The 15721-nt window shown below is 43.6% G+C and overlaps 1 protein-coding gene across 1 annotated transcript in view; it reads left to right on the forward strand.

The window, feature by feature from the left end:
* LOC117158624 (cell adhesion molecule 3-like) overlaps positions 1 to 15721 on the forward strand; it is a 42782-nt gene that overhangs the window by 1085 nt on the left and 25976 nt on the right. The window contains exon 2 of the mRNA XM_033337723.2: positions 14862 to 15070. Coding sequence (XP_033193614.1) covers positions 14862 to 15070 — 209 coding nt within the window. The remainder of the gene's footprint in view (positions 1 to 14861; positions 15071 to 15721) is intronic.

Below are 15721 nucleotides of genomic sequence, written 5' to 3' on the forward strand. Positions count from 1 at the left end.
AGGCGATTGAACGAGGTTCCGATTATTTTAGATAGATTTAAGAGGATTCGCGTAAATTGTGTGCGACGTGTGTCGGCACGTCGATGTCTCTCAGTTTCGTCGGTGGTTTTCTCTTTGATAGAGCGAGATTGAAGCAAGCTGGAGGGTGGAAGGAACACGAGCTGCCGGATGAGATCAGAGGCATGAATTTTAAGTATGATTTCATGCACCAGCGGCGGGGTTGTTTGGTGAAAAGCGTGCGGCTCGTTCTTTGAGGGGATTGAAACGCGATTTAATTTCACCAAGCGCCGAGTTTCTTTCCACTACTTACGATGGTTACATTTTCGTTTATTTTTCGCTTAAGGAATTAGGAAACGGCACGCGCGGTTACACGCTGAAACGCGTAAAAGATTTCCGTCGAGCCGAAAGGCGATAAATCAACCAACACCTGTGAATAACGACAGAAAGAACGGCCGTTATATCGAGTCAAAGAAAGAAAGTGTATCGAAATTTTCGTGAAATCATCGCCATCGGATTTCCAACGGATCTGGACGCTTCAATTAAAAATGAACGCATGAAATCAAGCCGTTCGAACGTGAACAGGAGACAGAGAGGAGAGAGAGAGAAAGAGAGAGAGAGGGAGGGAGAGAAGGAGAGGGAGAGAGCGAGAAAGAGAGAGAGAGAGAGAGAGGAACTCGTTGAATATCGACGCTTCCGTGAAATTTTGTAATTTCACCTCGCTTCACGTGTCGCGACCGTGTGTATCGACCGACTCTTTGTTTAGGGGATGGAAAAAGCACAAAAAAAGGGAAACAAGCGAAAAAAGAGGTAAAAGAGGAGAAACGAAAAAGTGAACATACGCGTGCACACATGTACAGGTACAAAATACGCACGGGGGATATGCAGTAGAGAGGAAGAGGGACAGCAAGGTTGAAACGAGCGAAAGGGAAGGGAAAACTGCGAACGAAAGTCGGATGTCGGGATCGTTTTTCGACGATACGCGAAGGGCCGAAGAGGGCGACTCGTCACCGGGCGGTTAAAATATTTGTCCGCGCAACTATTTATTCGTCGAACGCGAATCGAACAGCTCGATTGGCGAACGCGTTTGAGAACCGATATCTCGTCGACGAACAACCGTATCGATCGATCGAAAAAAAATTACTCCGTGCAGATTCGTGCGGAGAGATGAAGGAGCAAAAAAAAACCGTAAGAAGTAGCAGCAGGAGGGGAGAGGCAGACAAAGGATGGTGGATAGGATACGAAAGGAGGAAATGGCAGGAGAAACGAGTGGTACATGGACGGACGTAGACAAAGACGTAAACAAAGACCTGGACGAAGTACGAGATACGAAGGAGAATAGGAAGTCGAGAGGATTCTCATCCATCGGAGCGTTGAACTCGCGAAAGGGGGGTGGCTCGCGACGACGAGACGCTGCTTGCAAGGGTCACTGCTCTGGGACGGTCGAACGGTCGTTTCGATGATGGAAATTTAGCGAATTTGACGATTAATTGTGTCAATGGATAATTGCGTTAACGCTGCACGAACGAGCACTGCCGGTTTCAGGCCAGATCACCCCTCTCTTTCTATCGTAATTCACTCGCCGCAACAAATCGCAACCCCCTCCGTTAGTTTGGCCTCTATCGTCGAGCCATCCTTTGCGTTCGTTCATCGTCCAGTTATTTCATCGACGCTCTATCGAGTTCTTCTCTTTTTTCTTTTTTCTTTTTTTTTTTACCGCCTGTTTCATCCAGCTGATCTCTCGTCCCTTTCAACTTTTTAAACACGACCGACGATAAACTCACTGCTGAAAAATTCGTGTCGAAGAACCGCGGTTTAATCGAACGTGTATATTCGTGCGGTTTTACGAGCTCACGGATAGAAACGCCGGGAGCCAGAACCGCGCGCGAAATTCGCGCGTCTCGTTTTGGTTCTCAGCCGCGAGAACACCCCTCTTTCGTCGAATCGCCGACGTGAAATACGATCGCGCGGCGTCGAAACGTCGATTCCATTGTAGCGATTCCATCGACATCGAGCGCTCTTTTCTTCCTCTTTTTTCCCGTTTCCCGACCGGCTTTTTGTTCTTTACTCGCGCGGCGCCGCTAGATTGTTTTCCTTGCCTCTTTCTGCCTCTTCGCCCTTCCCCGCCCCCCTCCCGTGTATTTTCTTCCAGCGTGATCCTTTCTCCGTTTCTGCCCCCCCCCTTTATTCTATTTTCCATTCTCTCTCTCTCTTTTTAATCATATCTCGCCAAGCCTCCGCCGATACGCGTGCACTTACACGATCGTACGAAAGACGCAAGTCGGTCGGATCGGTTGCAGCGTGTCCCATCTTCGTCACTCACGCTTTCTTCTTTATTTCCTATCCCCGTTTTTCTCCTTTCTCATGCCGTTTCGCTCCCTTAGGAGGGAGCAGGTGCATTCTCTCTCGCGCAGTTCTTCCTTCCTACGTGTTTCTCTCCGTCTGCTGTCCGTGCTCTGTGCCACCCTTACAGCTACCGTTTCTTTCTTCCTCGTCGTAGCTGTTCTTTTCATCCCCTTGCCAAGCAGCCACGAGAGGTTAACGAGTCACGACGATTGTCATCTTTCACGCAGCATCGCGCGGCGTCGCGCTGCCAGCCAGACTCCGTTGAATAGCTTCGCCACTCTTGCAGCGTGGATCGTCGTTTCCCACCGTGGCCAAGCAATTCTGCCGACGAGCAAGCGACCCGATTTATTCAGACCCATCCGGTCGCCGCTCCTTATTCCGTTCTTACGCAACCAGCGATTCTTGCCGCGCCCAACCCCCCTACTATTTCTTTCGAAAGAGCTATAGACCGCGGCTACGAGAAACCGGAAGAATTCCTCGGGTTCGATTGATGGCTAGGAAGCGGTCTGGGACACGAGTAACTGGCTAGACAGGACGAAATATAGCGATACGTGGATCGTAGATTAAAATATCAAGGAATGGCAGCGTTTGATGTTTCGGGTCGCTGGCTCCGTTAGTAGTACAACTCGGATTTTTCGCTCAACGAGGTCAAGTATTTTTGCGACGTTTGTTTCGCTTGTTTTTAGCACTGGTTAAACGTTCAATTAAAATTATATTCCGAAGTAATTATTTTTAATACGGTTAAAACTGTTCTTCCATGTTCGGAGATTCGGTTTGTTCGACAATCGTTAAAAGGAAATCGCGGTTTAGAAGAGATCGGGAAATACTACGAGATAGAAGGAATAGAAATAACCAATTTATCATCTTTTGCATATCGTTACTTACGACGGAGATTTGGAAGATTCGGTGTACGATACGTATGTCTTTTTGTACAGGCTTTCGTTTTGACCGTTGTTCACATTTGAAACACGCATTTTCATATTTTGGTAGAACAGTTGCCGGTGTTAGCGTTAAGAGGCTACGTTCCAACTTGGAAGCGTAATTGTTTGGCGACCTTAGGACGAGGATGTCGTGAATTTTACGTTGCCGCAGCACGCTGCGTTCGTTCACGAAGATTTCGAAAGCCGATTTTCTTCGAAACGAGTGTCTCCTAACAAAATACTTGTTTTTCGCGTAGAAATTCAACGACAACTGCAGCACCGTGTACAGCAAAACAGACGAAATTTGCCCTGATTGTAGTGGCATCGTCGGCGTTAAGGCACGTTAAACGCAATCCTCGCGACACCATCCGCGCGATCTCGCTAATTTGCATCCGTGTTTATCATCCGGAGTGGGAGATAATTGCCTTGGATGCGTTTCATCGTCGAAGGAAACGCGTGTTCCTGCTCGGAAGTCGGCAACGTGTTCTCCCTGAACGTTTAATGTCGCGCCCGAATCCGAACAATCGTAAGGATAATAGGTTGTACGATATGGCCAAGTGTCGTAACGCTGGTTAGATGATCGAAGTTTACATATTCGAACGCTTGCACGAGCCAATTTGTCGAAATTTCGGAAGATACGAAGCCTCGATTTGCGTCTCGTGAAATGCAGCTCTGATTCGGTCCCCTGTCCAAAAGCTTACAACAATCGCGCATAGAATTCTGGTTGTCGTTGCATCAATTGGTATGCTGTTACTTGGCACCTTCTGAATCTCACTAGGTGGAAGTTAGTACGCGCTTCTCGAGATCCCTGACTGAAGTTTCCAACCCTTATCTTCTATGGTTTCCCTCACTTTCCTCGTCCAGCCACCCGAACGTGTAAACTATGACGCTTGACCGATTTTACGAGCCGATGGAGTATACGATACACACACTCTCGTTCACGAGTATTGCGACGTGATTCGTTTAAATCGCCGAGCGAATGATTTTCCATTCCTGCCAGACGATCCTCGAAAATATATCGTAGCGCTTCGATGACCGGTAAGTAAGTTGCAGTCAGAAGAAACATATCGAAAGATCTTTTCGCGGCATAATTGGCCCGGTCATTTTGTCATCGAATTTGTAAGCGACAGTTACGTTGATACGTTCCCTAAACGATCGTATCCTGAACTATTCCTAATCTGTTTGAATCGAATTCAAAGGACTTTATGATTTGTCCTATTTGTTAGACCTTTTCGCGGCATAATTGGCCCGGTCGTTTTGTCATCGAATTTGTAAGCGACAGTTACGTTGATATGTTCCCTAAACGATCGTATCCTGAACGCCACTATTCCTAATCTGTTTGAATCGAATTCAAAGGACTTTATGATTTGTACTCTTTGTTAGTTTAAATCGGGCGATACCGTGCAGTGTATGCGATCTTTACGTACGTGAAACAGGGTATTTTGGATAAATAAAATGTACACCACCGATACGTTGATGATTTTATGAAAACGTGTATTCTCGTATGAACACAATTTGCATAAATATCCGCGGTGCGGTCGTGCAACCATCTTTATTCCATGTTCTAATTTAGAATCTTTTTATTAGAGAGAGAGTACGTACTGTGTCTTCCTATATATACCATCTGCTGACCCATGACCGAGGTTTCGAAACTTTATCGTCTATGCTTTATGTCAATTTACTCGTCGATATACCGGAACACGTAAACCATGACGTTTCTCAGTCTTTTACGGTCTCACGGAGGATACTATACGTCCTGTTAAAAAATGTAGAATGTCACATAAAATTCCTGCGTCACTGTGTCAATTTCTCGATATTTTCGTTCGCAACCTTGCTATAACGAAAAAGTATTCTTTTCTGTGTCCGATCTATGATCTCTTCGACTACTTATTTTCCGTCATTTCTATTAACTTTTACAACTGTGTCGTCTACGCTTGTCCGTCGAGACGACGTCTGACTGACTTTATGATTCCCCAGAAACTACTATACTTTAGCTTTAGTTCCATCTCTTATTGAAAAATTTACAACGCCGCGCAGAACCACGATTGTCGTTGCAACGATCCATGTGGTTGTTCGATTCTTCGATTTACAGTCTTTTTCTTTTTTGGATGTTACTGTATTTCGGTGACCAGCCTGTATCTCGTATTCGGTAATTTTCTTTTTCAGATTACACATTCTACACTACGGATTTCTATCGTTAGCGTCAAAACTTCCTAAGGTGTAAGGTATAACGAAACAAGTTTTAACAGGCTTGTTGGAATACAACGATATTAATCGCGTACAGACGAGCCGATTGATTCTTCCCTTCGTTGCCCAGCGATATCCCCATTAGCGTGCGTTCGTTGGATGTATGACGGCGGCTGGCGCGTGCATGCTCTTCCGAGGGTTCGGCGGAAGAAGCGTAAGGATATGGATGGAACATTGGGCACGTCGGTGTCGCGCCTTGACGGCGTAGCGTTTTGTATCGCGAAACTGCTAGAAGGTTCCGTGGCACGTGCCGCCACACAGACATCTACTCGGGTCACACTCGTTACTGCAAATTGTTCGAAATGTTTTCTCAAGAGCCATGGGTCACTAAGTCAGTCAGTCTGAGAATAACTAGCCAACTGTCGACATTCCACGATACTCGCTTATATTTCCTGTAATTTTTGCTTAATAAATATCACATAATATTATTTCGACACGAACATCGTGTCTTCCACAGATTATTAATCTTAATTTCGAGATTAAATTCTAACAAAGTTAGGTAGCTAAACCGAATAATTGATTATTATAAAACTAAGAAACAGCGTAAATTGAAAATTTTTAACAATATCACGGGCTACATCCTTGGCTTCTTTCCATCAGCGCTCTTTTTCTCTCTCTCTCTCTTTTTCCGAGTTTCCTCGCATTCATTTAGTTTGCAGACCTCTTTCAACCTAACCTTTTCCTTCTACAAATTTCGTTCACTATTCAATCAACCATCCGAACTTTTCACTCCTCTCGTCCAACCAATCACCACTTTCTTTTAACGAAAGTTATATATTGTCCGACAGAGTTCAAACACAAGAATTTAGTTGATATATCCGTGTAGTATCGAAATAAAGACGTCGATGTTCAACGATATATCCAATAGGAGAATTATCGTAAAACAATTTCGCTGTAAATTGTAAAATAATAGTAATAATTCCTGCTGCGTAAAGGATAACTCGTAACATCGACATCGCGTGTCACTGTTATACAATTTGTACCGTTGCTCTTTCAATTACGATATATACCTATATCTCAGTGCATCGTTATCGTTATTTATCTTGTTTCTAGAAAAATATGCGTTTTTGCAGTTCTCGCTAAGCTCTACAAACGATAAAACGAGAAGCAGAGCAAACTGCTTTTTTTCGTTCCTCTTAACGTGACAAATTGACGCAAGGGATGACAGCCAACTCTGTTACGGTCCTCGAATTTTTATATCCTCGTGCTGTTTGAACGAATAAAAGAGACTTTTAATATTCCACGGAAAACATTGTTACAAAACTGAAACAAAAAGATCCTGATGGAACTTGAGAAACTCTCTAACGGCAGAAAAACACGATCGGATCGAAAACGATGCAAATCGGTAAAGTGTTTTCGCACCATTAAGTTGGCCGGAGCATCGAGGAATTCGTAAAACCATTCGCCATAAGAAACGCGACTCGACTTACAAAGTTAAATCCATCAGATTTCAAACTTCTTATATAATCGGTTTATTCGCCATGAGAACCAATTTTCATAGCTTGCGATCGCCAGGAAGATTGTTCGCCGAGTCTTTTGATAACGTTATGAGTTATCGAAACCATTTCTATCCCCGATGATTTTCACTGAACGAACGAGCTTTCACGGGCCCAAGATTTAATCGTCGCCGCCTCGTAATGAATTCGCCAGGGTTTTCTTAAACGACCGGCACACCCGCCGCCAATTACATCGCCGATTAAATTACGACCGCCTGGCAGAAGGTGGGTCGGTGTCGCGAATGAAATTCCGGCGAACCGACTGCTCTCGAAATCTTGATACTCTCGTATATTTCATGCTCTTTCATCTGCTGACTATATGGGCGGCTTACATTTTCATGATTCTCAGAGATACTCTATAACGAAGGTTTTGTTTAGTAGGATCAGAAGCTTCGGTAAAGTCTACTTCGGTTACATTATTGGAAAATTAATTTATAGGTTTAAACGAGACGAGTCCGAGTTTTGTCGAGTTTCCCGCGAATTGGCCGTTTCTCGTCCGATTGACAGAAAATTTGGTTCGTTGATGAAGCAATGGCGAACGTTCATTTAAAGAAACGAAAGAACGTGAAGCCGAAATTCTTCTATTCGTCTTTTCAAGTATTCTAGAACGTTTTAACGAGTTTTCGTAAGCCGAAAACGATAAAAAAAGATCAAGCGTGAATATAAACGATCCGGTTTATACCAAACGCGCCTATATTTTTTACACGATTCTTGAAATTCTTCTAGCGTATCACGCAACTTGAGAATATACACTGTTTTTATATATCCGAGGTATCAGCGATAATTCTAAGTACCGTAGCATTTTAACGACATTTTTACTTTCCCCTCTGGAAGTAACAGTCTTAGGAAGACTAATTGAATTTCATCCGTTTAAGGTTCCATAAAAGATACACTTCGGGATATAAAAGGCGAAAAGTGAATTTAATTATAGGTACCTGCCTTTAATTCTTAAAAACTAAGAGTCGATCTTTTATCGATCTCTTATACGCAGACGTTCATTCTCGACGAAGGATATGTTTTCACAAAGCTACAAACAGTGAACGTTTCCATATTATTCTTTGAAATCTACCTTATTACATAATATAATGATATACCATATTATTATACATCACCCATCTTCGAGATCTTTAGCACATCATCAAAGTTGTCTAACACGAACTATACCTTACGTCATACACTTCAACGATATCCTCCATTATCCTCGCAATATTAGCCGCGTCCTCGAACCTGCGACTACCGATACGTCCTTCCATTTTCTACCTACTGTTAAACTTCCATTTTCATCGAAAACTACGTTTTCGCAGATCTGTAAATCGTTCCCAGATTTTTCCTAAATTTATTTCACGTACTAAACGATAGCAAGGTCATCGACGTCATTCTACTTCAAAGTTCTCGCTACGCTGTCTCAAAGTCGCTTGACGCGAACTATGTCTTACGTCAAACTCCTCGATATTCCCTGTTATCGTCACGGTGTAACTTATTTCCGCTAATAGGCGATTTCCCAATTACCTCGCCGACAACGCGTCCTTCCGTAAACCTCCACCTCCGCTAAAAAAATTCGTTCCCGTAAGCTTAGTGTAGTATCGGGGAGAAGGGCCTAAGAAACGTCGAGCTAACTACAGACAATGTCGCGAGAGCCGAGGCGATGTCAGCTCCATCAATGCGTTATCGGGTCCTTCGAATAAATAGCTTCGCCGAAAAGACCTACGTGACCCTGGCTACGAGCGTTTGCGGAACGCGTGTGCCGTGGGCCTAGCAAAAGACACAAGAATGCTGCAACGGTCAGAGAGGCGGTTGAGAAGCAGAGTGCGAGTTGAGCGGACACGGAGTGTGAGTCGACGTGCGACGATATCGTAGTCGGTCCTCTTGTTATTGAATATCACTTCTTAAAATACATTAAACTTTGAACCTACCATCATTACTTGTCCTTACTCTAAGAATCCATCAGTTACTACATTAGTAATTATTTCAAGCCATTCTTCTAAAAATCTGCCTGTCGCATACGCGTATCGCGTCATCCTTGTAAAATCGTCTGTCCATTCTACTCGAAAATCCACGATACTACAATCCTAACGCGAGCCGTATCTTACATCAAACACCCCGACGATACTCGCATTATTCCTCGATATTTCCCGAAACATGTGATCCCCTAATTACTTCCAACAAGGCGCGCTTGCCCTATGCCGAAACTTCCGCCTTCGAATTCGTGTGCCGTCCCTCGCTCCATGGAGCCTGCGAAAACATCCTCGCGCCCTGACGAGGCAGCAACAGCTCCGTTTCAAACGTTCATCAAGGATCTTCTTTAAACAATCCTAGCCAAGCAATCTTGTCGACGATTAAATTAGGGGGGCCGGGCAAAGGTGAGCTACCGGGGCCAAGTCGCAAATGAAATTCCGGCGAACGGAATCCGGCAGAAATCTTAACGATCCTGCGCTATCTTCTCGGGACAGAGTGGCAGGGCGACTGGGAAAGCGTGGCTCAGGGGAGCCGGTGCAATTTAAATCTGGCCAACCTCGCGACGCCAACCCCCATCGCGCGGAGAATGGGACAACGGGACGCTTAAAATGCCTCTGTGTCCGATTAAATCTTAACAACCTAATTTCCCGAGTCCCGCGCGTTCACCTCCGTTCGATGTTCCACTGCTCTTCGATCTCTCCGCCATCCCACCAACCTTCCTTCCGTTTCCCAACGTTTTTCATTCTAACTTCTATTCTTCCTTTTACCCCTCTGCTTCTATCTCTATCCATCTTTTCGTTCGTTGGATAGCTGCTTTCCTTTTGATTTTCTTGAATCGAGACTTGAATTGGAACGAACGAGTCTCGGTAGGGAGTTCGTGGTTGTTGTACTTGATTCGCTAGGTCGAAGATCGTCTCCTTTGAGAGCTCCAATTGCCCGATTGTGGACACCTGTGTGCTGCCTTCCATTCGGTTAATGGAAAGACCTTCTTTTCGTGTTTCCACTTGCATGCGATTTCCAGATACAGCGTGCATCTGTTGTTGTAAAGTCGTTAGGAAGATCGACCGATCGTTGGAGAAACGTTTACAAGCCGCGTTATGTGTTATAGAAATATTATTAAATAGGTTTTCAGGTTCGATATTTCAAATTGATTCGCACAGCCACGAGAGCGCTGCGGATACTCTCTGATAATTAACACGCGACGAACGCCAAAACAAAAGAGCGTCGTTAGAAGTCGTGCCAACTTTGCACGTTGTGCAAAGTGAACTAGTGATCGTACCAACCTAGCATCTTCCTCAACAAAAAATTCCCAATGGTATTAGATGCTTTGCGAGTTGCGATGTACCGCGATTGTCTATATTTAAATAATTTTATTTTACTTTATCATACTTCCTTTTATATATATTTACATTATTCAGATATATATAATTTTGTGTGCTGGACTAGATTAGCCGCGTAGCAGCGACACACGTGTGCACGGCGTCTCGAAAAACGGATGAACGTAACTGTTCCGTTGGTAGCGTGGTATGGAAGAGGGCGAGACAAAGAAAGTGCCGAGACGCGTGCAAATGTTTATCAAATAAGTCTAAAACTATTTTAATACGAATTCTAAGCATAACCTCGGTGTTCCTTTACTTTTATTTCGCCAATTAAAATCCACAGTAATTCTCAACATATATATGTCGGAGATGAAAGGACACCGGAGACCTTCCCTCTGGAACTTCGGGAAAATCCGTAAAATTGTAATTAAAGTTCACAGCTATAATTAAACAATTTACCGTCATTCTACTCTATTGTACTTATTTGCGATTTGTGATAATAAACTTGGGCTCAAGGACGGACGCGTCGTCTGGCAAAGGTGTGGAGTGGTAGTATGGCTCTCGTTAAAAGAAATACCCGTAGAGGTACTTGACAGTAAAACATTCCAACGGTTCCTTCGGACAAAGTGAGTACCAGATGTCGATGCACCTACATGGCACAAGTTCAGCTAGCCTGAGGACCCGATATAAAACCTAGGTTTTTGTTAATTAAGGTTGTTCAAACGAACAGGCAGTCTTTGTCCCAAATTGACCAATTGACAGCAACGTCAATTTCCCTTACTTTCTGAACGAGGGCTATACTCGACGAATCCGATGATCTCGTGTCCTTAGACACAATCCCATCATAGATTTCCTCTGTGGCATCATCGGGACGAAAAGTCATTCTTTCTTGCGATCTCATCGACGATAAGAGTAACGCCTTACGATCTGTGAGTATTACACGTTTGAGTTAGATTTTGTGAGCAAGGATATCTATCATCCCGTTGACCGCGGATTCGTTATCGAACCTAAGACCATTATCGCTGGTGTCGCGAGTGCCTAATCGCCGCGGTTGATCGTCAAGTCTGTAGTATCCATACTCTTGTTAATAAACCGTACCTTGGTTATACCATAAGGATGGCTAAGTCCAATGCAGATTTATCAAACGCCCACAACCCTATTCCTGACGCTTCTCCGACATATATATGTGTGTAGTATCGGGGAGAAGGGCCCAAGAAACGTCGAGCTAACTACAGACAATGTCGCGAGAGCCGAGGCGTTGTCGGTTCCATCAATGCATTACCGGGTCCTTCAGGTAAATAGCTTTGCTAAAAAGACCTACGTGACCCTGGCTACGAGCGTCTGTAGAACACGTGTGCGATGGGCCCAGCAATAGACAATAGAGTGCTACAACGGCCAGAGTGTGAGTCGAGAAGCAGAGTGCGAGTTGAGCGGACACGGAGTGTGAGTCGGCGTGCGAAGATATCGTAGTCTGTCCTTTGTTATTGAATATCACTCATTAAAATATCTTAAACTTTAAACTCTACCATCATCACTTATCACTTACTCTAAGAATCCACAAGTTACTACATGTGTGTGTGTATGTAAAGAGAGAGAGAGAGAGAGAGAGAAGGAGAGAATTTTTACTTTGCCAGACACAATTTATCAGAGAATTTGATACGAGTAAGTAAAATCCTGTGTACGGGGCATTAAGACGCGTATAAATTCGCAAACATCATCTGGAAACGATCTATTATACATACGTACAATACGTTGTTGGCGAATATTCTGCGCGAACCGTTATATCGCGTGTCGCCCTGCTATAATATATTATGTATCCTTGGACAATGTCCGTAAATATACATACGTGCACCCTTTCTACAGCGATATAAATAAAGCAAGTATAAGTCGTCCGTTATAGAACGGTAAGAAATTTACAATAGTTATCAATAATCTAACGGACGCGTTATAAGATTGTATTCAATATCGATTTACGTTGTGCAATTGCAGTGGGAAGTTGCAATCCGACTTAAATACTTAAGCAATCAAGACGAGTCTTCGGTTCTCGAAACTTCAATATCAGATGTCTTCGTAAATAATGCATATTCATCCAAATGCATGGGATACGGGTTTGCTCTAGATTTGCCCGCACTAGATTCTACGTGCTAGACAAAATTTAGTTGAAATCGATGGTCTTCGCTACTGTAACGTTTCCTTGCGACGGGATTTAGTTAACTGCTTTCTTGCACTCGCGTCGTTAAATTACACTGGGCCAACTTGCCAAACTAATTCTCGGGAATGTGAACATTTTCGGCGTACAGAGTGCGCGGTCGAATAACACGTACGAACGGCCATAAGCTACTATCCGACGAAGAAATAAGAAAACAGCTAGTAGAATAAAATTGCTTTGTACGACGCCTACTTTTCGAGAAGATCGAGCTAAGAAAATTTGTCAAGTACACTCGAACTTGGTTAATTACTACCTAGGCACGAGAAAACAATCGGTAGAATTGCGCGTGCGAAGATAAGCAAAATACGCGCAACGAAATTTTATGCATAACTCGCACATGTTACACCCTGTATGTAACCGGTTAGCTCCCAGAAAACTACCTCGAGTGCGAACGTTAAACGCGCATAGTATATTTGTAAAAATGCTGTACGGTTGTTAGTGTCCAAATACTTTCGCGAATCGCAGTATCTTTTTTAATTTTATTCGATTTCGATATCATTTTACCATCGTATTTTACCAATGCAGCATCGCAATAATACTAAATCGTTGCTCGTATTTACGATAATAATTAAACGGAGATTTCAGATTAAGCAAACAAACTGTAACGAATTACAACTTTTACGCCTCGCGAGCAAACAAAATTTTGGTTATATAAGGGATAAAGCGGAGGTCAAAATTTTGATTTCACATTATAATACGATTATAGGATTTTCGATATAAACAGCGATACGTTAAATAATTACGAATACCATTATACACGATAACGCGCAAGTGGAATTAATTAGCGAGAAAAAACACACGCTTTACGTAGTCGTACAATAATTCGTTGTTTTCCCAAGCTTAAAATATCTGCAGAAGATTGCGCCTAACTAGCCCGTAGGATATTAAATTCTGTTGACCGTAATCAGCGAAATTCATTTCGCTCGGTTTATGCGGTATTTGTCTGTTGTGCTTTAAACTGCATTCAAAGTGGTGAATCTGTTCCGGACAGGTCGATTGAAGTGCCTCAAACCCTTTCACGATTTCCACTGATGACAAACATCGATCTTCCTTCGGTGTTGCACGCGAAACGCTGTTCTTGCTCCTCTATGATCCTCTATAAACCTCGATTATCGTTATGTCAGCCTTTATTGCTCCGTTTACGAAACCATCTTTAGAAAAACAACAATCGACAAACAGTACATTACGGTATAACGTCTCTACTCTTCTCGAGCAATTTTACGACAAATATTTTCGGAAAGTTTTGGAAAATTTCTGATTATTCGGACGACTAATTTTAAGAATCGTTTCAAAATTTTATAACTAATTCTATTCTATTATCGCAAAAGGTATCTTTCGTCGAGGACGGAACGGTATATGACGAATCAATCCCCCCTCTTTTTTTTTATTTATTTATTTATTTATTTATTTATTCCTCCGGTCACATTTGTTGCTACGTTTAAGAAATCAGCTTGAAAACGATGATCAAAGGCGGAATATTCTATTACGTAATTACCTTTCCTTTCTTCGAGACTGCTGTACTCCAGAGAATTTATTATTTCATTTATATCCGCTATATTTAAAAATTTATCTGGAAAGATCGGGGCGAAATGGCGAGTGTGGCGTGTCCAATAAGGTCAACTACAAAATTCACCATTTCCAAGCAGCGTTCGAAAATCCAAGCACGTTGAGAAACACACCGGACGAACGAGTTGACGTGCATTTTTCTAAGTAAAATATTCACGTCGGAATTTTTATTATTCAGCGGGATCGCGGCGGAAGTCGCAATTATTTCCGGTGAAACGCGGCTGTCTCGAAGACCGTGGAGCCAAGTGCATCTGCAAAATTACAAGCACACGACCCATGCACGAAAAACTTGAACATTTTCAGTCGTGTAACTCAATGAAAGCTACAATTCGCTCGTGTACGCAGCGTAATATAGCAGCGTGAAACCGAGCTTACAATTCGGTTTAGCTTTCCCTTCGACCAAAAAGGCAACGAAAAAAGGAAAGCCGCGGGCTCCTTGACTGCATGCTGAAACAAAACCCAACGATAAAACCTCTGAAATAGTCTGAGCAGGAGCTACCTGTCGTTAAACGCATCGCCGCGGTTCCTACAACCAACCGCCTTCTTCTCCTTCTACTACTTCGTCCCTGCTCTCTTTCTTTTTTCTTGCCTCCTCTTTCCACCAAGAAAGTTCGAGAATACTATTCCAACTTGAACCCAGGTCTCGAGCTCATTAATTCTCGCTCGAGAGGGTCGACACCTTCTAGGATCGATGTCGTTGGTGCGAGAAGGAAACGGAACGCACCAACACTCTGCACGCTGTGCACGTACAATATCAAATACAAAACGACAGCTATGCTGTATACGTGTGAACCGTATGTTGCAGGAATTTGCTCCGGTTTGCGAGAGGTGCGCATCCAGATACCGACGGCCGTGAAGAAAGGTGACTCGGCGATACTCAACTGCTGGTATGACACCGAGGGGGATCTTTTATACGCCGTCAAGTGGTACAAAGGGGGTCAAGAGTTTTATCGCTATGCCCCGAACGAGATCCCGGTCGTCAAGACTTTCCCCATCGGCAACCTGACGGTGAAGGTGAGCATCGTGTTCTGTCTATGCATCTTCTTTCGCGCACTCGACCTCGTAGCCTGCGAGCCTATGCAGAGTCTGGAGGGTCGTCGATGCTCGATAGAGAGTGTCGGGTATCGCAATGACACCAGATTGTTATACAGGGTGCCCCAAAAATGAAAACACCACGAGGTTTCCAGAGTAACGACGAGTATCGTATTTCGTCTATTGCTCGTCTTCTTTTTCTCGTATGCTCGACCTCGTGGCCCGCGAGCCTACGCGAAGTCTACAGGACCGTCGACGTCGAACAGAGAGCGTACGAGGTAAATCAGATTATTGTACAGCATGTCTGAGAAATGAAATCACCGCGTAGTTTCGACGTGTTCCATTTGTATTTCACCTTCCTCGTGGCATTTCGACCTCGTGGCACGACGATTGAAAGGGAGTCGATGCTTTAACGAAGAGTATGAACGACGATATCGGAACAACAAACAGCGTTATACGGAATATCCGAGAAACCATATCGCGATCAAGTTTGTCGATTGGTAATTTGGTCCTTGGCGTAGTACGCTGCGATTTTTCACGCGGCGGATAATGAAAAATTGGTAGATTTCGATCGCCAATATATTCATTTTTATGGTAAAGTATCGGTTACAGAGGATTCAGTGAATGAACATG

Source organism: Bombus vancouverensis, chromosome 5 (genome assembly GCF_051014615.1).
Source record: "Bombus vancouverensis nearcticus chromosome 5, iyBomVanc1_principal, whole genome shotgun sequence".
Classification (NCBI taxonomy): domain Eukaryota; kingdom Metazoa; phylum Arthropoda; class Insecta; order Hymenoptera; family Apidae; genus Bombus; species Bombus vancouverensis.